A 25,014-nucleotide genomic window follows, 5' to 3' on the forward strand; every position below is an offset into this window, starting at 1 on the left:
TCAAATGTCCAGGTAGCAGGAAGGGCAGGTGTGAGTGTCTGGAGTGAGTCGTTGAGCTCTGTAGATATGAGGGCAGATGCATATGGGCCCACAGTGAGCCAGCTCCCTGAGCTGTCAAGTCCTGCTGCCAGTTCTGTTTTTTTCCTAGTATGGAGGAGTTTGGGTTTTGCTCTGATTCTGGTACCTTGTGATCTAGACTTGGGGAAAGCAAAGTTAGGTGTCTGGTGGTGTTTGCCTTCAGAGCCTGGTCTAACTGTCATCCAGTTTGAGCCTAGAGAGACTGACCAATGGCTAGATGAAATAAAAAATAGTTGTCATTTGATACATGTGGTGCTTGTTTGAAGTCTGCGTGGACCCATTTTGAGGAGGCGATATGCAGATAAGAGTTGTTACCCACTTGTCCAGCTACCCAGAAGAAGCTTCTGGGAACATGGAGACTCAGAAGCTACAGATTACATAGGTTCTGATGAGGGCCTGTCCACTTATCAGCCAGGCAGTCTAGTATGTGGCCTGTTCCTGGTTAGAAGATTAGCCCATGAGCAAGTTATTGAAAGTTGGACAGGCAGTTTCTTGGGGGCAAAGTTCATGACAAAGGCGAGGCAGCAGAGACAGACCAAATGGGCTCTTTGCAGAGGGCCTGCTGAGAGTACTAGTGGAAGGTCCAGTAGGTTTCAGGAGAACAGATGTGTTGATGGTGATGGTCTTTAGAGCAAATAGGGCTTTCTGGTCCCACTTCTGCTGTCATGACTCGTCCAGTAGTCTCTTTATATTTCATTACATATCTCTCTGAATCTGTGTTGATTTCCTCTTTTATGTCCCCTGTGCATGAAAGTACCCCTTTTTGAGTCCATGAAATCTGTAGTTACCAGATGGAGGTCCAGGCCCAGGCCTAAACTTTTTTTTATTAAATTATTTTATCTATATTCTAAATGTTGTCTCTTCCCTGGTACCCCTCTTTGAGTTCTTCAACTGCCCCCCCTTGCTTTAAAAATTTTGACCCAGAATTGTTTCTGTCTAAAGGCCTAAACTTTTCTGCCAGTGTTCAGAACAATGTTTTTTTTGGCCTCGAAGCTCTGTTACTAGTCAGCTTTGTGTCATTGCTACAAAATGCCTGTGGCATATAACTCTTTGAAGGGAAGAAATTTGCTTAGTTCATAGTTTGGAGGTTGAGTGTCCAAATGGGATGCATGGTGCATGGTGTAGCCCTGTATATAGTGGATAGTGGACCATGTGTGAAAAAAGGATCACATATCAAGCCAGGCAGTATCATTGAGTAGGTGTGCTTGGGTTTGCTTCTTTCATGGCAATCTTCTTTGGGGACTTTCCAATGACCAGTGAGTCTCAGGAGCTTGATGACCCACAGACATGTCAGTAAACCCTGCTTCTTAAAGATCTTACCACCTCATACTTCTACCTGGAAACCAGGTCTTCTAGTCCTCCGTACCCTTGAGACACCCAGATTTCAACAAGACTGGATAACCAAGACAGAATCAATCACAAATGCTTAACATCTTCTGTCAGGGACACAGTGGTAGGATCAGAGCTCAGAAGCCAGACCAGAGTGTTCTATGTGATTCCAAATGGGACTGGCCATGTCAGTTCAGGTGGAAAGAACTCTAGGTCTTTGTCTCATGGCATATACCCCCAAAGGGTCATAATGGCTCTCCTATTTGCCATGAGAGTGAGATTCAGTGATTCCTGCCTCACTGATAATACTTACATTTTATTATGAAAAAAAAAAATGGAACTTTTTATATGAAGAAGTGCCAGACATGAGATGACATTTAGTCATAATTTAAAGTGGGGCAGAGGGACTAGTCCTTGTGTATTCTCCTTTCGCTACCTTCAGGAGACTCTGGATGAACCTAGACCCATTCAGAACAGGTTGAGATGGGGCAGAGCCTGGGGACACCTCTGCCAAAGATTGAAAATAGACAGATGGATCACACAGGGACCACTGAGGGTTCTTCATCAGATATACTATGGGGCTGTGGAAAAGAGAGTCCAGAGACTAGGTCAAGCACAAGGTTTCCCTATCTTGGCATAGTACTGGCTTGATCAGAGTGAACACAGTGGGGAACTTTTCACTCCCAGATGAAGATCAAGAGGTCTCAGGCTCAGCTACTTTCCACCCTACTATTTTTGAGTTCCTACCAGACTAATCTATACCTGCTTGTCCTTGTGATGCCTCATTTGTTGCATAGAGTCAGGACCATTGCTTCTGACCAGAGGACTGGGTTCTGGTCCTGTCCATTGTTTTCTTTGTGAACCTGAGTCAATTGCTTAATCTCTCAACCAGAACATTCTGGAATGGAGAAGGATATAACTGCAGAGAACCATCAGCCTGAGAAATAATCCCAGGCACCTCCTATATTTAAGAGCTACAACGTGCCTCTGCTTCCCTTCTGAGCTGAGACACATAGGTGTTCCTCTCACAGGAATCAGGAACCAGTGAAGGGTCAGATAAAGGTCAAAACCGTGAAGCTGGAAAGAATGAGATGTTACCCCCTGTTCTCTTGATCCCATGACCAGTGTGGCCTTATACCTGGGCTCCTAATTAGCGAGGCCCTGCTGTTAGCCTATGTTAGGCCAGAACTGGTGGCTCCATGGCATGGCTTAGTGTTTCTGCTGCCGTAATAAAACACCATGGCAATGAACAACTTGGGGAGGAAAGGGTTTATTACAGCTTAGAGTTCTACACTACAGTCCTCCACTGAGGAATGTTAAGACAGTAAATCCATGCAGAAACCTCAAGACAGGAGCTGTTGCCGGGCAGTGGTGGTGCATGCCTTTAATCCCAGCACTTGGGAGGCAGAGGCAGGTGGGTTTCTGAGTTCAAGGCCAGCCTGGTCTACAGAGTGAGTTCCAGGACAGCCAGGACTACACAGAGAAACCCTGTCTCAGGGGAGAAAAAAAAAAAAAAAAAAAAAAAAGAAGACAGGAACTGTTGCAAAAACTGTGGAGGAGTGTTGCTTATTATCCTGCTCCCCATGGTTTGCTCAGCCTCTACAGCCCAAGATTGCTTTCCCAGGGATGGCACCACCCACAATGGGCTAGTGGTTTCGGAAAATGCACTAGAGACTTGCCTACAGGCAAATCTTAAGAAAGTAGTTTTTCAATTGAGAGTCTCTCTTCCCAGATGACTTGTGTCAAGCTGACACAAAACTAGCCAGGACAAGGCATCAGCCTCCCTTTTGAGGGACCAGACAGGATGCAGTTGGGCCTAAGACCCATAGTACATAGTACTATTCTATTCTCCATAGTACATGTTTCAGGTCTCTGTCAGACTTGGTCTGACTTGAGAGGCATAGGTTGACAGAGATGGCCCTGCCAGGGGCATCTTTACCACCTTTGGTTGTAGTCCAGTCTCTTCTGGGTTATTTTCTTACCTAGAGCTTCATGTTTCTTCCTTGTTTGTTGATAGCAGTGCCTTGGCAGACAAAAGCCAGAAAAGAGCAAGAAGTCCACTTTGGCTTTGTGTATGAATTTCAAGTTTGGCCTCATCATTGCTACTTAGTTTAGTCAGTATTTGGGCCCTTGTGGCCCAGGCTGCTGGAGGGGTTATACCTGGAGATTTCCAGTAAGAAACACAAATGTGTGGTACTTTGGAGAAAAATGGTCATTTGGAGCTGTTTTTTTGTCAGTCTCAGTCCCCTTCACAGAAGGAAAGCACGAGCAGAACACATCGTATCACGGAGGTGCCAGGAGTGGTGATTCCTCAGTCTCCAGCAGGTGTTTCCCAGAGATATCAAGTGACTTGGAAAACTAAAAATGTTATAAAGCATGACACTTTTATGCCTACGACTGTTAGCATAGTCCATGGAATACAGCAAGTTCAGGCAAGGCTCACAATGGTGGCAGTCATTCAGGGTTCTGATAGGACTCTGTCTTCAGAACTGTGTACTTTAAAGCCATTCACATTTGGCGCCTTGGCCCTGGTCTATTGATCCAATAGCCATCTAGAGGCTTCCTTTCATAGGCCACAGCGGCCTCTGGGGACCATTTGTCTAGAAGGACACGTGGGCTTGAAAGGTGCTGTCCATGTTTTCTTAGAAATTCTGTGCTGGCACCTGGTCTTGGAGCTGACCCTTAAGAGGGCAACTTATCTTGGAGCACAGGTACCTTCAATTTGCATTTGATGAAAAGAAAGTTCTAGCCGGGCAGTGGCGGCGCACGCCTTTAATCCCAGCACTCGGGAGGCAGAGGCAGGTAGATTTCTGAGTTCGAGGCCAGCCTGGTCTACAGAGTGAGTTCCAGGACAGCCAGGGCTACACAGAGAAACCATGTCTCAGGGGGAAAAAAAAGTTCTTACAGGATTTTTAAGGTTAATTTTTAGGAAAAATATATTTTTCCATTCTTCCTTAACCACAAAATATTCAGATTTTGGCCTTAGTTATGCCAAAAATGGAGAGCTACTTAAATACATCCGCAAAATTGGTTCATTTGATGAGACCTGTACCCGGTTTTACACGGCTGAGATTGTGTCTGCTTTAGAGTACTTGCATGGCAAGGGCATCATTCACAGGTAATGGACACTGCCCCAGATGGTGTGTATAGCACAGTTTCTGTGATGGTTAGGGCCAATGGCACACCAGTCCTCTGGGGTTGACATTGGCTCCCCTTATACAAATTATGATGTAGGTATTTTCAGATGGTGGCTCACTGAGAAAGCTGTAAACAGGCTGGAAGTAAAAGGACCTTGCACTTTGAAAGTTCATGTCTAAGTTATCAGTTCAACTTGGGTGGTGTCTTTCTGTGACACTAGCAACTCAGATGTTTGGTGCTTTTTATCTTGTCAGTTGCAACTTTTGTGTCTATTTAATAAAATTCTGGTCACATTTTCTTACTCATTTTGATAAAAGGCAAATTAGAATTGTGCTTTATGAACTAAGAAAATAAGTTCAATAATATGTCAATGAAAGTAGTAGATGAAGTAAGCAAGGTTGGCTATTGGAACCAGAGTTGTTAAGTTTGTAATTACTTACCTGTTTTATAAAGATAAAATGATACAGTTATAAGTGATTTTGAGGTGCCTATATCCTGAGGTGTTGATACTTGTTTGATGTCAACTTTGGGCTTGTATTCTTGGTTTTTAGTCTTGTAAAGGTAAAGATTCATTGCATAATTTTGTTTCCAACAAAATGTTGAGCATGTGATAATGCTGCTACTTTTAAACATTTTATTTCAAAGGTAAAATTCTTTTACAGAGACCTTAAACCAGAAAACATTTTGTTAAATGAAGACATGCACATCCAAATCACAGATTTTGGAACAGCAAAAGTGTTATCCCCAGAGAGCAAACAAGGTATGTTTGTTTGTTTGTTTGTTTGTTTGTTTGTTTTAACAGAGTCCTGTTCTGAGCTTAAGGCTGAGAACAACTTTAAGCCACATGTTGCATTGTGTAGTGACTATCACTAATACAGAGATTCCTTTTGGCTCCTTTTGTTCAGTTTGTGAACTCTAGGAGTAGGGGAAGACCAAAGAAAGCTCTGCCAGTTCTTGCTCCATAGAGCATCATGTCGGGGCACTTGTGAACTGTGGTAGAGTTGGTTGTGCATAGATATTGCAGGTGGTGTCTTGTGAAGTACACCCTGGATTCCACTGCCTTCCTCTCACCTGTCCTTCCGACTCCCCATCTGACATGTACAGCTACCTGTGATGGCCCAGGTAGCCTAAGGAAGTTTCTAGGAAAATTTTATTTGTTTATAATCACCAACTTTCCAAGTCCTGTTTAGAGTTAGCATATAGCATTGGATCACTTTCCAATACTTTTACTATCAGGACAATCTTTTTGGTCCAGAAAAGTAGAATGGCTTGTCACTAACATCCTCAGGAGACAGAAAAACTGCCCCTCTGGAGGTATAGAAAAGAGAACAGTTAGACACCGGAGGGCTGTGCCATGGCATTGAGTAGAGACAGGAACTCACTGGTGGTCCTTCTGGGGAGAAGGAAAGCTGGGTAGTTAATAATGACCTTGTAAAGGATCTTTGATTCTAAGATGCATGAGGTTCTTCAAAGCTGCCTGGCCTTTTGCCTATACTGGGGTCTCAGTGTGAGAGAGGAAGACTATTAAGGAAGGTGCTGTGGGATATGGTTGGCCACAGGCTTGGAGCAGTTGTGTTAGTGGAAGGAAGAGTTGATAAGAACTTTATAGTATGTGCTTTTATGGCTTTGGCTATGGCTGTGGCTACTTTTTGGAAAAAAGTGTGGGAGGGCACAGCGCAGTAGTCTTTTGGCCTGTCTCCACAAATAGCAAGCCAGTAAATGGGATCCAGAGAAGATTGTAGCTAGAGCTAAAATAGAGTCCAGGTAATGAAACAGGTTTTGTTCACATGGTGCTGTAGGAGATGGCTTGCTGGCTTCCCTTCATGGAACTTTGCTGTTCCCGTGCATGTTCTTTGTCAAATTTTATATGTTCTTTACCTCTGTACATTCCTCCTGTACTGGTAACATATTTACACCACCCTTTGGGGATAGTAAGCTTGTCTTTGAGGAAAAAGACTTTCACAGGTAGAGTATTGTGCCCTTCCTGCCCCGTCTTTCTCTGCTGAGATGCCCTAATCCCTGCATCTGATTGACTCATTCCTAGTAAGTGTAGTTATCTGTCTGTCCAACAAAGCTGACTTTATAGGCTTTGTATAACCTTGTATTAGTCTTGAACATTATCCATTAAAAAGTTGAGCCAAATAGCCACCCCATCTCAACTCTTTCTTGTCGGGAGAGTCTGTTTTCTCATCATGCCTATGCTGTCTTTTCTTGCCTGAAAACTGGAACACGGATGTATCTGTGATTCTGAATGAGCTGTTCAGCTGTGCTGTGCTTTGGGTATTTCTTTGTGTAGATTTTCTTCAGAATTTGATAATTCAGCATAACACTAATCTTACTACTCAGTAACCACTTTAAAAAGTATAAAAATGTAGCCCTGCTCTATCTGCCACATGGAAGCTGAGTTTTCATGCTTTTCAGAAGCCTGGAGTAAATGGGAGGTGGACTCTGAGTGGGTTCAGAGCAGATGGTATTCACCCTTAGCTTGCAGATGGATGTCTCATTGGCCAAGATTACAGGCAGTGGAATGTAGAGGGTCCCTGGGCTAGAAGCCTAAGTCTCATTGCCCTAGTTCTGAGTACCAAAACTAGTGGTGACTAAAAAGAGGATGGCTTCTGATCTGTACCTGTTTGTTTTTGTCTGTTGTGTGTTCTATATATATTTAGGTGCCACCAGTTCATCGGACTATACCACAGACAGGTCCCTTGTCCTCACATTGCTTTGCTTTAGTGACAAGATGATGGGTGAATATGAGTACCTCCCGCAGTAGGTGTTAGGAAGGAGGTGCCAGGTGGAGGTCCAGTAGGTATCCTTAGGTAGGGAGGGTCCTTTGATGGCTCAGTCTATCCCAGGGGACCAGCTAAGCTGACAACCAGCTTCCATCTGTATAGTTAGATGTGGGTACCTTGAAGAATACACAAAAAAGGCAGTGTGATGAGGGGCCACAGATTGCATTCTCAAGTATGACATTTCTTCTTCCCTCCCCACTTTCTAGCCAGGGCCAACTCATTTGTAGGAACAGCACAATATGTTTCTCCAGAACTGCTCACAGAGAAGTCGGCGTGTAAAAGGTAACTTGTTTTTAATACAACTGCCCTTCTATCTGTGATATCTACTAGATTTAATCATAGGAATTACTATTTGAAAGAGAAACTTTAGTAGGTCTTAGCTAGTGAAGTATGTGCCTGGTACAGCAATAAATCCCTTATAATCCCAGCATCTCAGAGGATGAGTTAGGAGGATCATGAGTATAAATCCAGACTGGGATACATAGTAAAACCTTGTGGCTAAACAAACAAAAATGGTTGGGCTTAATGGTGCATGCCTTTAATTCCAATACTCTGAGTCAGAGGCAGGTATATCTCTGAATCCAAAGCCATTTTAGTCTATATAGCAAGTTCCAGACCAGCCAGAGATACATAGTGAGGCCCAGAGACTTTAGTCTTCTGCTTTATTTTTTAACATTTGCTTTTTCTTTGATATGTATGCATTCTACTTTTATAATTTATAATTCCTTGCTGATTGTTGCTCTTTTGGGTAGAAAGCCATCCAAGTGGACAAATGTGGCTGCCATACTCCACAGGATTATAGTAGACATGCACTTATTTTAGTGTTGTGGGTTCCTTATAGGTAGATAGAAGCCCTGGAGGGGCAGAAGGAAGAAACTTCTAGCCCAGAGCATATAGTCCTGGAGTAGGCCTGGCAGTGGACATAGCATTGAGGTTTTTTGAGAGATGCGGCTATAATAGAATCATTGGGTGTATAGAGTGATGCAGAGACTGGCACTGAAACAGGTTTTGCTTTTTGTGTGTGGGTGTTTTGCCTACAAGCATGTCTGTGTACCATGTGCATGTGTGCGACCCATGGAGACTATGAGATAATGTCAGACACCTTAGAACTGGAGCTAGGATGGTTGCAAACCACCAAGTAGGTTCTGGGAATGGATCCTAGACCCTCAAGAAGAGCAATCACCATTCTTATCCACGAAGCCATCTCTCCAGTCTGTAAGGGATAGGGCTTCCATCCATCCGTCCGTCTGTCCACCCGTCCGTCCACCCACCCATCCATCCATCCATCCATCCATCCATCCATCCATCCACCCATCCATCCATCCTTCCATCCATCCATCCATCCATCCATCCATCCATCCATCCATCCACTTACTTGTTTGTTTGTTTGTTTAGAGATCAGAGGTTAGAGAGTAAAGAAGGGATGTTCTGGAGGGAGACAATGACCTAATGTCATGCTAGTCTTAGGTCAGGCACTGTCTTAAGAGATTAAGGAGCAACCTTAGGGCATAGATTCAAGGTTTGGGGAGCAGGTTCAGGAGACAGAGCCTATTCCTTGAAGATATGGATGGGTGCTTCTTGTCTTGAGCTAAACTGCTTTGTATCTGTTTAACCCCAGCTGCCTGGTCTCTTGTGAGGGTCCTGCTCTAGTAGTTTGTGCAGCTTTCCTCCCTGTCAGTTCGTACTGTTGTGAGTGTGTCAATTCCAGGCTCTTGGGAGTCAGACACATGAGCCATCAGCATGGAGGGGAGATGTATATGTATGTTTACTGTATAGAGTTCATGTTCTCTATAATATATAAAACACAGATAGAGGACACTATGCAAATGGGACAGTGTTTTGAGAGAGCCTTCACTGTGTCTCTTGCTTTTGAATTTTAAGTCTTCTTAAGCTTTCTAAAATAATGAGGGTCTTTTCCCTAATTTTTAAGTGGAATGCCTATAAATTATTGCAAACTATATGTATGTTCACAGATTTTTGGTGCATTTTTTGAATGTTTGAAGATTTCACACACATGCAGTGATGCAGTATACCCAGTGTGAGCTCTGGTTTCATGATGATGCATCGCCTGATTCATTAAAGTATCTGTATACATCTTTATTCAGCTATGCATTTTTTTCTGTTGCATTAGAGTATCATAATTTATTGACCTTTCCTATTCTGTGGGTAGTGCTGATAGGCTTATATGTTACCTGGGGATGATACAGATACTTGGCCTCGGGGTTACCCTCTTTTCCCTCTGACGAAACAGACAGAGCTGGAGCTCTGGAGTTCCGCTTCAATGTTTCAAGACTTTAGAAACCAACTGAGACTTTAGAAAGCCTTGGTATGCAGCTTTCAGAGCCAAAATGTAAATCAAGACAGAATGCTGAGATATTCCACAGAGGAGAAACTCCCTAAGCCCTTACTGTTGAAATTCCTACACTCTAGGGGGACTGTGAGAGGCCTTGGGTGGTTTGGCTTTACCCTGCCCTTCTTCTGCTTTGGTGTAGCTATTTTGCTACTTGATTTTCTTGCTTCACTCCCTGTTTTACCTAGACAAAGACTAGAGAAAACCAGGCATAGAAAATAGTAAGATAGGGCTGGAGAAATGGCTCAGTGGTTAAGAGCACTGGTTGATGTTCCAGAGGACTTAGATTCAATTCTTAGCACGCACATGGTGATTCACAAACATTTCTAACTCCAGTCACAGAAGGTCTGAAGCCCTCTTCTGGCTTACAAAGGCATTGTATACACGTGGTGCAAATACATACACACACACACACACACAGAGTGAGGTGGGCATGGTAGTACATACTTTTTTCTTCTAGCAGTGGAGGCAGGATCAAGATCAGCCATGAGTCCTCAGCTCCAGCAGTAGTTCTAGGCCATGCTGAGCTGAATGAGATTTTGTCTCAAAGTCTAAATGCAAACAAATACCCCTCTCCAAAGTAGTTGCCAGCTATATGTAAAATATTTTTATTCTTTCACACTGTTAATCTATAACTTAGATTTCTAGTTTTTAAAATTGTGTTCAATCTCAGGGCCTTACCTGTCAGTGCTAGTGACATCCCAGCAAAGATAGAGCTTGGCTACACGATTTGATTTGTGCCTGCACTGTTTGTCTTAAGTGGTGGTGGTTGTTCATATCCTATGATGCCAAATTACTGCTAGCAGCCCACAAAACCTGCACACACCTAGTACTTGGGGATAGTTGAGAATGGAAGTCAAATAGATGACACCTGTGTATGATGTCATCTCAGTGACTCAAGAGAGCACAGGAAAGCCAGACATTCCAGGAAAGAGTTTTGACAGGAGAGGGGCCATCCTCAGGGCTCCTGATAGCTGGGCATCTGTGACATCTATCTATACTGAGGAAACTATCGAGACATTGAGAATGGTCCACTTGTAAGACTGAGATAAGAGGATGGATTGAGACTTGTGAGCTTGGGGTCAGCTTGGGCAGTATAGTAAAGCCCTCTCAAAAGAAAAGAACAGTTACAAATAAAATGCACAGTCTACAATTTTTTTGTTTGTTTTAGTTTTTTTGAGACACTTCTACTGTTCTAGAACTCAGTTTGTAAACAAGGCTACCCTTGAACCTAGAGATCTACTTGCCTCTGCCCAAGTGCTGGGATTAAAGGGTTGTGCCACCTAGCTCTACTACTAGTCTAGATATTTTTAGAAGAGGAGTAGGACTTTAACAGAGTCCAAAAAGGGAAGAACAGGTGCAGACCATGTATTGTATATATCCTGGTCCTTCTGAGTCTCCCATGCAGCCAGTTCTCTCTTCTCTCCTGAGTGAGCACAAATTATGCCCATAGAACATGTGAGGTAATCATAGTGAGCCACCTACAGTGACAGAGCTGTCTCTCAAGCCCATTGCCTAGCCACGGGAGCTGCTCCCTCAAACCTCCATAAGCTGTACTTAGCATTCATCTCAACTCCCACCTTACCTGATCTGCAGCAGCCTGGCGTGGCAGCATGTTGGCAATGAACTCAGAATGAGAAAGGGGCACATGTGGAAGCTGTTGAACTGCAATAGAAGTGACATCTGCAGGGGGAAGAACCACTTGGTAGTTGTTTCTGTCAAGTATAGTACCATTTCACTCAGGTCACAGGGAGATAGATGCCCAGAAAAACAAACTCAAACTTCCAACATCCCTGGTCTTAAGGAATTAGGAGTAAATTAGAGGCTGAAGCTGGGGTGGTATAGACAGACTGTAAAATGAACCTTATTTGTCACTTAAATTATACCAATGACATTTTTCTGTTTTCTCTACCTTAAAGTTCAGACCTTTGGGCCCTTGGATGTATAATCTATCAACTTGTGGCAGGACTCCCCCCATTCAGAGCCGGGTAAGAGGGATCCTGTACACCTCAGGCTTCTGAGCTTATCACCACATACCTACTGCCAACAGCTATTGGTTGTACCCAGTTGGGGCAGAATTTCCTCTACAACTTATGAATGTGTGATGCTTGGGACTTGTAGTAAGATCTGACCTGGGAGGTGAAGGTGACTTTGGGTTGTTCTATAAAAGTACAAGTAGTACTAAAGATTTGAAAAACACTTGCCCAAATAACTTTTTTTTTTTATTCACAGAAATGAATATCTTATATTTCAGAAGATCATTAAGCTGGAATATGATTTCCCAGAAAAATTCTTCCCTAAGGCAAGAGATCTTGTGGAAAAACTCTTGGTAAGTATTTTGAATTTTCTTGGGCATTCTTTTGAAAGATGTGGTTACAATGGTTATATAGTCCAATATTTTTTATCTTACCTAATTATATTCTCTTTTACTTTTCCAGTGCCTAATTCTTGACTTTAGTAAGAGAGGAAATTACTGTATTATTTTAAATGTTTGTTAACATTTTAAGTGATTGCCACTGAGTGCCTGGGTTTATCCCAGTGACAGATGGCTGTAAATCTTACTTCAGTGACATCTGCCAGTGCCAACTTTAGAGTGTAAGCTACATGAAGACTTTAAAGATCAAGGTAACAAGGCAGAGAGAAAGAGAGATTTACCCTAGAAAGATGTGCCATTTCATGTTGTGCCATTTCATGTTGCGAAGCTGTGGCTCTCTGCCGTTTGCTTCCTTCCTCGTTCTGCAGGGATCAGGGCCAGTCCTGTATTCCCGGGTGGGCCTGGACTGCTGCTTCTCTGCCATCCTTTAGGACTCTTCCTTCATTTCCCTCAGTAGAGACTGGATTTAATTCAACCTTGCAGGCTTAGGAGTGGCTGTGCCACAGCCTTTGATAGGTATATCTCATCCAGTAAGAGCCTGATTTTTCATTTTTTTTTGAGCTTAGAAGCTGTCAGTTAATCTTTTCCTTGTGTTAGAATTTTTACCTTTATTTGTTTTCAGACAGAGACTTGCTGTGTAGTCCAAAAGTTGTCCTAAATGCTTGACAGCTCTCCTGCTGAATGCTATGATTATAGTTATGCACCACCATGTCTGTTTTTTTGTTGTTGTTTGTTTGTTTGTTTGTTTGTTTTTTTAAAACAGGGTTTTTTGTGTGTGTGTGTAACAGTCCCAGCTGCCCTGAACTTTGTAAACCAGGCTGGTCTTGAACTCACAGAGATCCGTCTACCCCTGCTCCTCCACACCTAGCCAGCAACATTTTTGTTTTGTTTTCAGTAGTATTTCTTCTTTCTTGTATGTTTGTTTGTTTTCGAGACAGGGTTTCTCTGTGTCGCCCTGGCTGTCCTGAAACTCACTCTGTAGACTAGGCTGGCCTCGAATTCAGAAATCCGCCTGCCTCTGCCTCCCAAGTGCTGGGATTAAAGGCGTGTGCTACCACCACCCGGCCTCAGTAATATTTCTTTCCCTCTTTTTTAAATAATATTTTTATTCTTTAAGAATTTCAGAAATTGTATTTTCAACATATACACTCCCCAACTCCCTCTATTATTACCCTCCCAATCCCTTCCCAGTTTGGGAATCCTTCTCTTCCTCTCTCTCTCTCCCTCCCTCTCTCCCTCCTTCCCTCCCTCTCTCCCTCCCTCCTTCCCCATCAAGTCCAGCTTTAGTTGCCCAGCTAGTCTTTTGGGAGTCGGGGCTGCCCTGTGTGTAGCCAGCCTACCAGGGGCCACATGATTTTATAACATTTTTGAACTGCAGGCTTTAAAAAGATACTTGTCACCCTCTTGTATTTTGAGTTTGAGATTTGTTTTTACCTGTGGGAAGAAAGGGGCAGAGCCTTGGTCTGAGGCAAGTGTCCTAGTCAATCTTGGCTTTTTCTGCCATGGCATGAACAGGCCTGGGGATAGACCACAGTATCCCTATTCTTTCCAGGAGGTCTCAGGGCTTGAAAACACGCCCACAAAGTAAACAAACAAGTAATTACATTTCAACCCTTATGGTGACATGTCTTTACTATCATTTAAGGTTTTAGATGCCACAAAACGTTTAGGCTGTGAAGAGATGGAAGGGTACGGGCCTCTCAAAGCTCATCCATTCTTTGAGTCCATCACATGGGAGAATTTGCATCAGCAGACACCTCCGAAGCTCACAGCTTACTTACCAGCCATGTCAGAGGATGATGAAGACTGCTATGGCAACGTAAGCTGGCACACATCGGGAGTAGCCCAGGCAAAAAGAAATCCTGCTTGCCATGCTGTGTGAATATGACTCCTTGGGACCTTAATTTGTGTTATTATTGGTTAAAATGTGTGAGTGAATATTGTGGACTTGTTGACGGTTGACTACTTTGCTGTAATAAGTAAATGACCAGCACACCTTGTGCAGGCCGAGTCCTGTTCTTATTTCGTCATCTGATAATCTTTTACCTGTTTGGGGAATAGATAGAAGGGAGGCAGGATGTGGTCTGGACCTGTAGATGACAGACCAGTGCCCTGCACTGCCTGATACTGGGTCTTCTGGAAGCTCATCATTGCTAACTTTTGGCTTAAAGGTTTTCTTGATTTTTTTTTTTTGTTTGTTTGTTTTTTTGTTTGTTTAGTTTTTTTGAGACAGGGTTTCTCTATGTAACTCTGGCTGTCCTGGAACTCACTCTGTAGACCAGGCTGGCCTCGGAACTCAGAAATCCACCTGCCTCTGCCTCCCCAAGTGCTAGGATTACAGGCGTGCTCCATCACTACCCAGCTTCTGATTTTTTAAAATCGTCTGGAATGCTTTCCATTTTTCCAAGAGAACCCAGAATGCTGCTGCTGTGAGTTTCCAGGGATGTGATGTGGGAGGGTAGACTCCAGTTCCTGTAGCTTGATGTTCAGCAGTAGGTGCCACTCCATTCCTGGGGTATCACCTGGGTTTGTGGACAGTTGCTGTCACTGGCTTCAAGGCAGCTTGCCTCTGAAGAATTGGAAACAGACACAAGATCTTAAAATATACTTTGTTCTTCCAACTTTCTCTCTTGATAAATGGGAAATACCAGTAAAAGAAACAGACGTGCTTCAGTGCTTTCAGTCTTACCCAGACTTTTCTTTCATTTATGACCTTCATATTTTTTTAATAGTTCATTGATTCAAGTCAGTTTTCCTAATTTGATTTCTGTTTTCTTGGCGTGTTCTAACCAGTTGCCATGCGTAGAATTCTGTTCAACTGACTGAGCAATTTTAGCATTTACCTAAAAGCCTTCCAAAGCAGCCAGGGTTGGGGGCAAAGGGGTGTGATCTCAGCATTCAGAAAGCTAAGGCAAGAAGGTTAAAAGCTGGAGCTGGAGAGATGACTCAGTGGTTAAGAGAACTTTCTCTCCTTCCAGCCATTGTGAGTTTGATTCCTAGCAACCACAAGTTGGCTCACAAAAACTGTAATTTCAATCCCAGAAGATCTAACACCTTCTCTGCCCTCTGGGAGCACTAGACACACATGGTGCATTGGTCTGTCTACCTACTTACCTACCTGCCTGCCTCAGCCTGCCTGCCTTCTGCCTGCCTGCCTGTCTCTGTGTCTCTGTCTGTCTCTATCTCTATCTCTCTCTGGATGGACAGATGTACAAGCAAAAGTCCTATATGCATAAAATAGTAAATACAAAGACTGAAAGTTCATGGTCAGTCTGGCTACAAAGGTAGGCACTGTCTCAGAACAAAACAAACAGAAAACCCAAACAAAGGTCTTCTAAAGCTAAATTAAAGCCATCACTATTGGCATATCTCCATTTTTTTTTCCCTAAAATGTTCTTTGTGCCCAGACTTGTGGGGAATGAAACTCAAGGGCATCTATACTGGCATTGGCCAATTTCTGTGTAATGTGCTTCCTGCAAAGAACGTAGGTCTCAGCCAGGAGTTCCTGCCCCTACCCTCAAAGCCTCTGAATGTTCATGGGTGATGTCCTTTGGGTCATGTCATGGAATACTGGTGGAATCCTCTCTACTAGGACTGTCATCCTTGTGGAATTAACCAGGAATGGGAGGCAGTCCTTGAGCTTTATGGTGTCTGTGGCTTCTTCCCATCACTCCCAAGGGCAGCTATTTTTTAAGGAAAGCATAAGCTCCATTATCTTCAATCTCAGCAGCCAGGAGAGTTTCTTCATGTGTATTTGTACATGTTCATGCATCCAAGCATCTCTGCAGGCCTGCTCTGCACTGCTGGGGACATGGCTTTTTTTTTTTTTTTTAATTGAAAGTTTTGACTTCTCCCTGTATAATCTGGTTCTGAGTGGCAGCAATTTGGTTTTGTTGGGTGACTTGGGTGACTGCTCAGCTCTTTCAGTGTGGTTTAAGGGCTGTGTAAGCATCTAGGCAGATAGTTTCCTGTACCAAGGTTCACCTTTAGATAGTGAGCCTGGGCCTGGGGAGTGCTGGAACAGATGAAGCCCATTCTGAAGGTGTTCCTCTTACATGGTTGGGGCAGCTCAGTGTGTGGAGAGGCAGCTTTGAGCTGGTTTTAACTTCAGTGCTGGCTGGAGGAAAGTGTTCCTGTGTTAGAAATTGAAGCCATGTCCTGGCTCTGAAAGTTTTTGTGGGGATACCTCTCCCTCCAGTAGAAATTTGATAGTCATCTCTGTAAATTGAAGCAGAGACATCATTCTCACTGGGGAACCCTCATGAAGGAAGTGGAGACAATGCTAGCATGTGACTCTGGAGTCAGCAGATGGAGCTGTGACTGCTGTGGGGCTATGCAAGCATAAACTGCAGAGGGCCACTGGGCCACAGCAAGGAGGTGGAAATGGCTTCTAGAGTCTGCTGAGGGGAGAGGCTGATCTCTGCAGATTAGTAGGCAGGGCTTGCTCTCTGGAAACTCAGGGTATGGAAGGTAGGGCTCAGAAGTGTGAGGCCTGTACCCAGCATAGCTATCTGCCCAGGGTGGCTATACCTAACTTTAGTGTTCAAAAATCTTTGTCCTGTCATTTCCTGGGAGTGTGCTAGATAGACTGTGGGCTTCCCACGTGGCATGTTGTAAATAGTTCTGCTTTCTGTGTCAACATTGCCTTGTATTTTAAAAAACAAATGTAAGCTAAATCAAGCTATGCAGTGACTCTAAAACCCAAGACCCCTGGACTAAAAGGAAAGTTGCACTTGATTGCTGAGTTCCCTGCCAGGAGCATGGCTTGGGTGCTTTGCTGGGTGAGGGTCCCAGATTCGTTTTCTCTGGAGATGAAGGAAAGGCTTTGGTGTAGCCCCTCTTGACCTCTGTTTCTATCAGAAGGTCCAGCCTTCCTTTGGTTCATCAGTCCAATAGCCACTGGAAGAGAATCTTGTCTATATACATCAAAAGGGACAGGTAGTCCATCTGTCTTTGAAGTGTATATAAGCTTGCCAGGTTATGAGTGGCTGTGGGGGCCAGGCAATGTGGGAGGGGTCTTTGGCCTTAAAGACAAATTAAGGTAGCTTTCTCTTCTCCTTCTTCCCCGCAGTACGACAATCTCCTGAGCCAGTTTGGCTGCATGCAGGTGTCATCCTCCTCCTCTTCCCACTCCCTGTCTGCGGTGGATGCCAGCCTGCCCCAGAGGTCGGGCAGCAACATAGAGCAGTACATCCATGATTTGGACACTAACTCTTTCGAACTAGACTTACAGTTTTCAGAAGATGAAAAAAGGTTGTTATTGGAAAAGCAAGCCGGTGGAAACCCTTGGTAAGAACTATAGGCATCAGCAGTCCCATCCAGAACACAGGGTGCCTGGGGCGCAGACACGGGCTGGGTTAGTCGTCCTTCCTCATCTCTTCAGTGCTTTTCAAAGAAACAGACTTCCCGGGTTATTAGGAGACCAGGAATGGGGCTTGAATTACATTGTTTCTTTGACAATTTTTTTGCTTGTTTTTACATCTTTATGAATTGATTTGAAATCTATTCTCTATCCTGCCAACATTTTCTTCAGTCTGTTGATGGATTTCGTTTTATAGTTGTAACTTTACAATGTTCATCCAACTGGTTTCTCTTTTAAATCCGAGTCTGCTGAAAGGGCTTCAGTATTTTTTAACCTGGTACCTCTTCCCACCCCCACTTTTTGGACAAGGTCAAAAGGCCTTTTGACAAGACCACTGTGTAGACCACACTGGCCTCAAACTGATACAGATCTGCCTGCTTCTGCCTCCCACATGCTAGGGTTGAGATGTATGCCATGATGCCCGACTTGTTCCTTTAGTATTTTTGTGCTTTTACCTTTAAATTTTTAAAAGTTTATTCTCTGAAAATTTTAGACATCTATATATTTTGATCGTATCTATCCCCATTACACTTGGACATTTTTTTGTGGCAATGAACTCTCTCAGGAATATGTATTTGGGTGTAATGGGAGGAGGAAAACTGCGGGCTCATTAAGGCAGAGGGAAGAATGCACAAGACCCAAGGATGTAGGTGGCTGAGACTAGAATGTCTTAACCACCAAAACATATTTTTTTTTTCTAGAAAAATTAAATGTAGATATTGGCTCCTAGAGATAATCTACAGTTCTGAGGAGTTTGTCTCTTAACTCCTTCTTTCCTAAGGTACTGTTAAGGATAGAAGAAAAGGATTTTTGATTTTGCTCTATTTTTATTTATCGTTTTAAAAAAGATTTTTAAAAAGTTGTGGGTATGTGTGTGTTCACATGAGTGCAGGTATGTGAGGAGGACGGAAGTGTCGGGTCCTCTGGAGCTGGGGTTACAGTTGTTTGTGAGCCACACGGAGTGGGAGCTGGGAGCGCTCTTACAGCCGAGCCGTGTCCGCAGCTCCCTATGTGTTCACCTGTTAATGAACATGCTTTCATTATGGTGTTCCCATATGTGTTGTGCTTGTATTGATTCTCCCTTCCATTCCCTTGCCACCCCAGATTTGTATTCCTCCTACCTTCAGTAGTGTCCTTTCTCCTTTCCACTTTCAGATTACATGTATTCTCTTGTTTGTTTGTTTGGCTTTGTTGAGACAGGGTTTCTCTGTGTGACCCAGGCTGTCCTGGACCTCATAGCCTGTCTCTGCCTCCTGCCCTCCCCTCCCCCAAGTGTTGGGCTTAGAGGCCTGTGCTACTACTGCCTGGCTCAGATGTCATTTATTCTATTACCTCTACCCCCTACCCTTACTTACCCTTCTGAAATTTCACTTACCCTTCCTTAGCCTTCCTTAAGGCTTTTCTTTGCCCCTTATGGTTCTCTTTCTAGTTTCACAACCTACACTTGTCCTCAAAAGTCCTCACCCCATACATGTGCATGCATATGCACACATGCATGTAAGCACATGGACATACACACAAATTAGAACTAGGATCTGCACAAGAGAGAACATGATTTCCTACAACTTTTTTCTTTTTGTATTTTGAGATACAGTCTAACTGGGGTAGAATCAACTATATAGCCCAAGGTAGCCTTGAACTTACCCCCCTACTTAAGCCGTCTAAGTATTATAGTCACAGGAGTAAGCCACCAAGGGCCACCTTTTCACATCCATTCCTCCTTGGATGCAGACTAGACTTGCTCCATTTTCTTGCTGTTGTGAATAATGGAACAGTAAACATGGATGTGCGTCTTTCTATGTATATCATAGGGGTGGGAAGGCAGTTCACATGATAGTTCAAGTAGTTTTGTTTTTAAGACTTGTTTTTAGTTTTTTTGTTCATGTACTTGTATCTGCCACATGTGTATGGGCACTGAAGTGTTCAAGAGAGGTGTCAGGTCTCCTGGAGCTGGAGTTATAGGTGGACTTGAGCCGTCTGATATGGGTTGTGGGAACTGCTCTCAGGTCCTTTGGAAAGAACAGACTATGCTTTTAACCACTGGCCATCTCTTCAGCCCCTATGTACACCAGACTGTCCTTACACTGAGAGACTCCAGCGTCTCTGCCTCCAGAGTGCTGGGGTTAGAGTGGTGGTGGTGTCACCACCACCACCCAGTGTCATTTGTTTTCTTGATGGTAGCTATTCTGACTGGGGTGAGATAAGATCTCAAAATAGTTTGAATTTTCATTTCCCTAGTGGATGTTGAAAACTTTAAAAACATGTCTTACCCATTTGTCTTTCTTTTGAGAACTCTCTATTTAGTTTCTTATTTATTGGTCCGCAGTTTGGATTTTCTGGGTTTAATTTTATAGTTCTTTGCAAATTCTAGATATTAATCCCTGTGTGAAGTGTAGCTGGTAAAGATTTTCTCCCATTATGAATCTAAGGAAGATTTTGATTAAAATAATTTTAGCTGTTAGGTTCCGTTCTGAGCAGTGCTTAGTCAGGGCGTCCTGGGCTTGTGTATGAGTCCCCGGCTGTCCTGCTTCCTACGGTCTCATGCAGGAGCCCTTCCTCTCAGAGCCTGGTCAGCAGCTCTGTCTCCATGGTGTGTGTGTTTCAGCTCTTATGGGGTCTTTGCCTCTGCCTAGGACTGCGAGTGCTAGACAGAACAGGAAGCTATGGTCTCTTGCCTGCTCTCTTTCGTTTTGGGATTCTCTATCCTTTCTAGTCATAAGCCAAGTGGTGGTAGTTCCAGTATTCAGGAGGCAGGGGCAGCCTGACCTCTTGAGTTTGGGACCAGCCTGTCCTACAGAGTGAGTTCCAGGAACCCTGTCTTAAAACAAAAACAAGCCAGTGGTGGTGGCGCACGCCTTTAATCCCAGCACTTGGGAGACAGAGGCAGGCAGATTTCTGAGTTCGAGTCCAGCCTGTCCTACAAAGTGAGTTCCAGGACAGCCAGGGCTATACAGAGAAACCCTGTCAACAATTTCAGTTCTATGTGGAAAGTGATGCCTCAGCAGAGCTTCAGGGATTTCTTAACCTTCTTGTGACAAAATTAATTTGTTAATGCTAAGATAATATTTATCTTTTTCTCACTGTTATTTGCTGCTAGTATGCAGTAGAGTTTTTCAGTGATAACATACTGGAGGGTGGACATTATCTTGACAGTACTTTGAATGTATGTATGTTATTTTCTTAGAATTTTCTATAGTAGGATTATGACTTAAAGGTGTATATTTTTGAGATTACTATATCCTAACCCTTCCACTATACTCAAACTAGCAATCTTCAGTTATACCTACTATAGTTAATTTGTAATTTTATTCATCTAGTAAGTTATCACTTTAAAATTCTAACCATTCATGTGCCTATATAGAAATACAAGTAAAGTTTGTTGGTCTGCTTTGCAATAATATTAAAAAAATAAAGTACTATTAAACTTGTAAGTTTTACCTAAACCAGTTACTTTCTCCTCTCCCTTCCCCACCTCGGTTACTTTTGATACATTTATAATACAATGTGAGCATGGATAATAACTTAAAAGATTTTTTTTCTCAGTAGTCACCATTTAAGTCTAAAAAGATGTAAGTGGCTGTGGAGATGGCTCAGTTAGTAAAATTCTTGCTGGGATTAAAGGCGTGCGCCACCACCACAGGCTTGTTTTTGTTTCTTGTTGACAGGGTTTCTGGAACTCATTCTGTAGGACAGGCTGGTCCCAAACTCAAGGTTTTCTTCAGAAAACTCAAATCTTCTGTGCACACACATACACTTGTACACGTGCCGGCCAGAGTTCAACGGCAGGTGTCTCCCTCATAGCTCTCTTCTCCCTCCCCCTCCCCTCCCTTGCAATCCTGAGGACCTAAGTTCAAATCCTACCAACCACATAAAGAATTAGGTATGCCAATGCTCACCTGAATCCTCAGTGTTGGGGAGGCAGAGACTGTATGATCTCTGGGGCTTGCAGCCAGCTGGTCTAGCCAAATTGGTGAACTCCAGGTTTGGTGGAGAGAGCTTGGAAAAATGGCTCGTGGCTAAGAACAGTTGTTGCTCTTACAGAGAACTCAGATTCAATTCCCAGTACCCATATGATGGCTTGCAACCATCAATAACTCTAGTTCCTTTTCTGACTGCCACATATGTATGTATGTATGTACATGATGCACACACATGTACATGTAGGCTCAGGTATGTAAACAAATCTAAAAAGAGATTAGGTGGCATCCTAGTCGTTGTTCTATTGCTGCGAAGAGCTGCTATGACCAAGGCAACTTTTCTAAGAGAAAGCTTTAATTAAGGGCTGATATCATTATCACAGTGGGGAGCAAGGCCCTATGTGGGCAGATAAGAGCTGGGAGCTTTACATCCTGATCTGCAGACACAGAGATACTGGGCCAGTGTGGGCTTGAAACCTCAAAGTCTACCTCTAATGACACACTTCCTTAAAAAAGGTCACACCTCATAGCTTTCAAATAGTTCCACTCCCTAATGACTAAGCATTCAAATATATTAGCCTTTGGGGGCCATTCTCAAATTACCATAGAGGTAGAGATAAGCATAAAACTGAGAGGGGGAGAGGGAGGGAGAGGAGAGATATGAGGGAGGCACCTGCACATGTACAAATGTATGTGCGTGCACGCACAGAAGATTTTAGTTTTCTGAGGAAAACCTGGTTGTAAGAGCTGCAGAAGTCAAACTGTCCACCCTCACAGAGGAACAAATTGCTAAGGAGGCTATGGCAAAGCCATCATATACCTTCTAAGAATATCAGAACACCATAGAACCAGGGTAGCAATCCACTGGACTAGAACTAGCCTACCTAGTCCAGCACAGAATCACTGTAGAGAGCTTGCTCTCTATGACATGCAAAGGAGGCATCTCACAGTGAAGAGAGCAGTTCTGAAAATTACTGCAAGAAAGTACACTGGGGAAAAAGCTGACATATAAGAGATGGAGACGATCCACAAATGAAGCACTGGCTATCACCTTCCTTTCAAGAACATCGAGTAGGTGCCTTTTATCACTAGGAAACAAGACTGAAGACACTGTTGCAGATGGCTATTTCAGGAAATTACCACTTTAAAAAACAAGAAGGATACACTTATGATGCGGCCCATTATAGAGTAAATCAGTTTTAGGCATGTATATGAGTGCATTCAAATAAATTTTATGTATGTGTGTGTATGTGCACATCACAGAGCATGTGTGGAAGTTCGGTCTGTTGGCAAGGGCCTTTAACTCTTGAGTTATTTTGCTGTTCAGGTTGTTTGTGTGTGTGTGTGTGTGTGTGTGTGAGTGTGTGTGTGTGTTTATTTTTTGGGTTTTTTTTTTGATGGTTGTTTTTCCTGAGACCGAGCTTCTCTGTATAGCCGTGACTGTCTTAGAACTCACTTTATAGACCAGGCTGGCCTTGAACTCAGAAGTCTGCCTGTCTCTGCTTCCTCAAGTGCTGGGATTAAAGTGCACAATTAAAGTTGTGCACCACCACTGTCTAGCATGTTTTTTATTTTTAGTTAAATACTTGAAGCTGGGAATGGTGATATATACCCATAATCCCAGCACATAAAGGCAAGGCAAGAGGAATGAGGCAGCCGAGTCTGTGAAGGTTCTAGGCAAGGCAAAGCAATAAACAAAGGTGAGTAAGTACTTGAAAGCATATGTTGAAGTTTTCTGGACTATGTATTGGTAGTTATAATCCAGAGAGAATAACAGTAATAATAATGCTAACATTCCTTTAGTGCTAGAGGAGAGTGTAGTTCATGAGGCCTGTGCTAGAGAGATGGCTCAATGACTAAGAGTACTTGTACTTGCAGAGGACATAGGTTCATTTCCCAGCAAATAGTGGCTCACAACCATCCATTAACTCTAATTCCTGATGCCTCTCTGACCTTCATTGGCACCAAGCACATACACTGTGTACATACATATATGCAGACAAAACACTCATGCAAAGAATGGATAAAACTAAAAAAAAGTAAAATAAAATAACATCATGAGGCCTGAAGGCTAGATTGCTGGTATTTACACAGGTAAGTGCCTGCTGTACAGCGTCACAGGTCTCGGTACGTACGTACAGCCAGCTTAGTAGGGACGCCCAGAATGTTAGGGGCCCGCTCTCAGTGCTACACTGCAGGTGCACTGCACTCTCAGGATACTAGATTGAAACACTGAAGCTGTGCTGGGGCCTTAGGCTCAGGTCTTTAGAGAGTCTTCATGGGGTCTGTGTGGATAGTAGAGGAGAGAACCAGGCTTTGGAGTTTTGTATTACATTGACATTATGTAGTTGGCCATGGGTGAAGCATGAACTTTTATCTATTTATCTGTTCTCAGGAATAGATAAAATCTGTCCACATTGCATCACTACATCTAGGATATCTCCTGGACCTGAAGAGAGGCTGTGTCTTTGGAGTGGGTGGGGCACAGGATTTGATGGATATAAAGTCTACAGAGGCCCTGTGGGGAATGTCCAAAGCGTAGAATTTGGAGAACTACTGGGTCATTCTTCTTTCTTTCTTTCTTTCTTTTTAGGCACCAGTTTGTAGAAAATAATCTAATATTAAAAATGGGCCCAGTGGATAAGCGAAAGGTGAGTTGGTTCCCGATCCTCTTGGTCCTGTGATTTCCCACTGTTCTACCTCAGGTCAGTTCTTCACCCTGGTGTCCTGCCATGATTTGTTGGATATGGCATTCTTTATCTTGGCATGATCTTTTGAGATCATCTATAGATTTTATAAAGCCAGGAACACTCAGATTCTCAGGGAAGCAGTCCAGTCCTGTGGAAAACCAGCCATATGCTCTGGCCATAGAGTGTGGTTGCACAAGGCCTGACTCACTGTGCTAAGGTTTCTGTCACGTTGAGGGGGGATAGATCATTTCTCAGAGCTCAGCAAGTAGTCTTCACTAGAAGACTTGAAAATACAGGGGTTGTTGTTTATTACATTTTCTGGGCAACAGGTAGTGCAAAATGTATCAGAATCTCCATGAAGGTTGGCTGAGGCCTGGCCTGCCAAGGGCAGAACTCTGAACCTTGGCAAAGCTGAGGGGCCAGGGCACTGCAAGCTAGCTATTGAAAGGCATATTGTGAGCCAAACAGCAGAGACGTGTGCTCAATGCTTTCCCTGCTGCGCTATGTTGGACCTCGGTTCCAGACTGAGGGGAGGTGTTTCAGGTGAATGGAGGTGGCTGGCAGTCACAGATGTCCTGAGCTACTTAGCAGCTACTCCCATCTGTATCTCATCAAACAGTTTGTTTATTGTATTTGTACCAGGGTTTATTTGCAAGACGACGACAGTTATTACTCACAGAAGGGCCACATTTATATTATGTTGATCCTGTCAACAAGGTCCTGAAAGGTGAAATTCCATGGTCACAAGAACTCCGACCAGAAGCCAAGAATTTTAAAACTTTCTTTGTCCACACGGTGAGTTTATCCCTATAAAACATCTGATGGTAGTCTCCTCACATGCTTCAGCATCTCTTTTGGAAGTGGCCCTTGCTTTGGCCAAGGAAGCATCTAGAGTCAGGTCAGCTTCTTGAGTCTTAGAGACAAATCTATATGAACAACTTAGGCCTGATTTGGGCCAGGAGATATACTCTGCTTGATTTTCTGGTA

General features: G+C 43.5%; 1 protein-coding gene across 2 annotated transcripts in view; it reads left to right on the forward strand.

Moving 5' to 3' along the window:
* Nucleotides 1-25,014, forward strand: part of Pdpk1 (3-phosphoinositide dependent protein kinase 1) — a 65,970-nt gene that overhangs the window by 35,207 nt on the left and 5,749 nt on the right. For both annotated transcript variants that reach the window (XM_052196957.1, XM_052196958.1), the window contains exons 5-13: nucleotides 4,381-4,525; nucleotides 5,208-5,305; nucleotides 7,541-7,616; nucleotides 11,604-11,672; nucleotides 11,917-12,013; nucleotides 13,704-13,877; nucleotides 17,130-17,347; nucleotides 23,931-23,988; nucleotides 24,670-24,822. In XM_052196957.1, the coding sequence (XP_052052917.1) occupies nucleotides 4,381-4,525; nucleotides 5,208-5,305; nucleotides 7,541-7,616; nucleotides 11,604-11,672; nucleotides 11,917-12,013; nucleotides 13,704-13,877; nucleotides 17,130-17,347; nucleotides 23,931-23,988; nucleotides 24,670-24,822 (1,088 nt within the window). The remainder of the gene's footprint in view (nucleotides 1-4,380; nucleotides 4,526-5,207; nucleotides 5,306-7,540; nucleotides 7,617-11,603; nucleotides 11,673-11,916; nucleotides 12,014-13,703; nucleotides 13,878-17,129; nucleotides 17,348-23,930; nucleotides 23,989-24,669; nucleotides 24,823-25,014) is intronic.

Source organism: Apodemus sylvaticus, chromosome 10 (assembly GCF_947179515.1).
Source record: "Apodemus sylvaticus chromosome 10, mApoSyl1.1, whole genome shotgun sequence".
Classification (NCBI taxonomy): Eukaryota; Metazoa; Chordata; class Mammalia; order Rodentia; family Muridae; genus Apodemus; species Apodemus sylvaticus.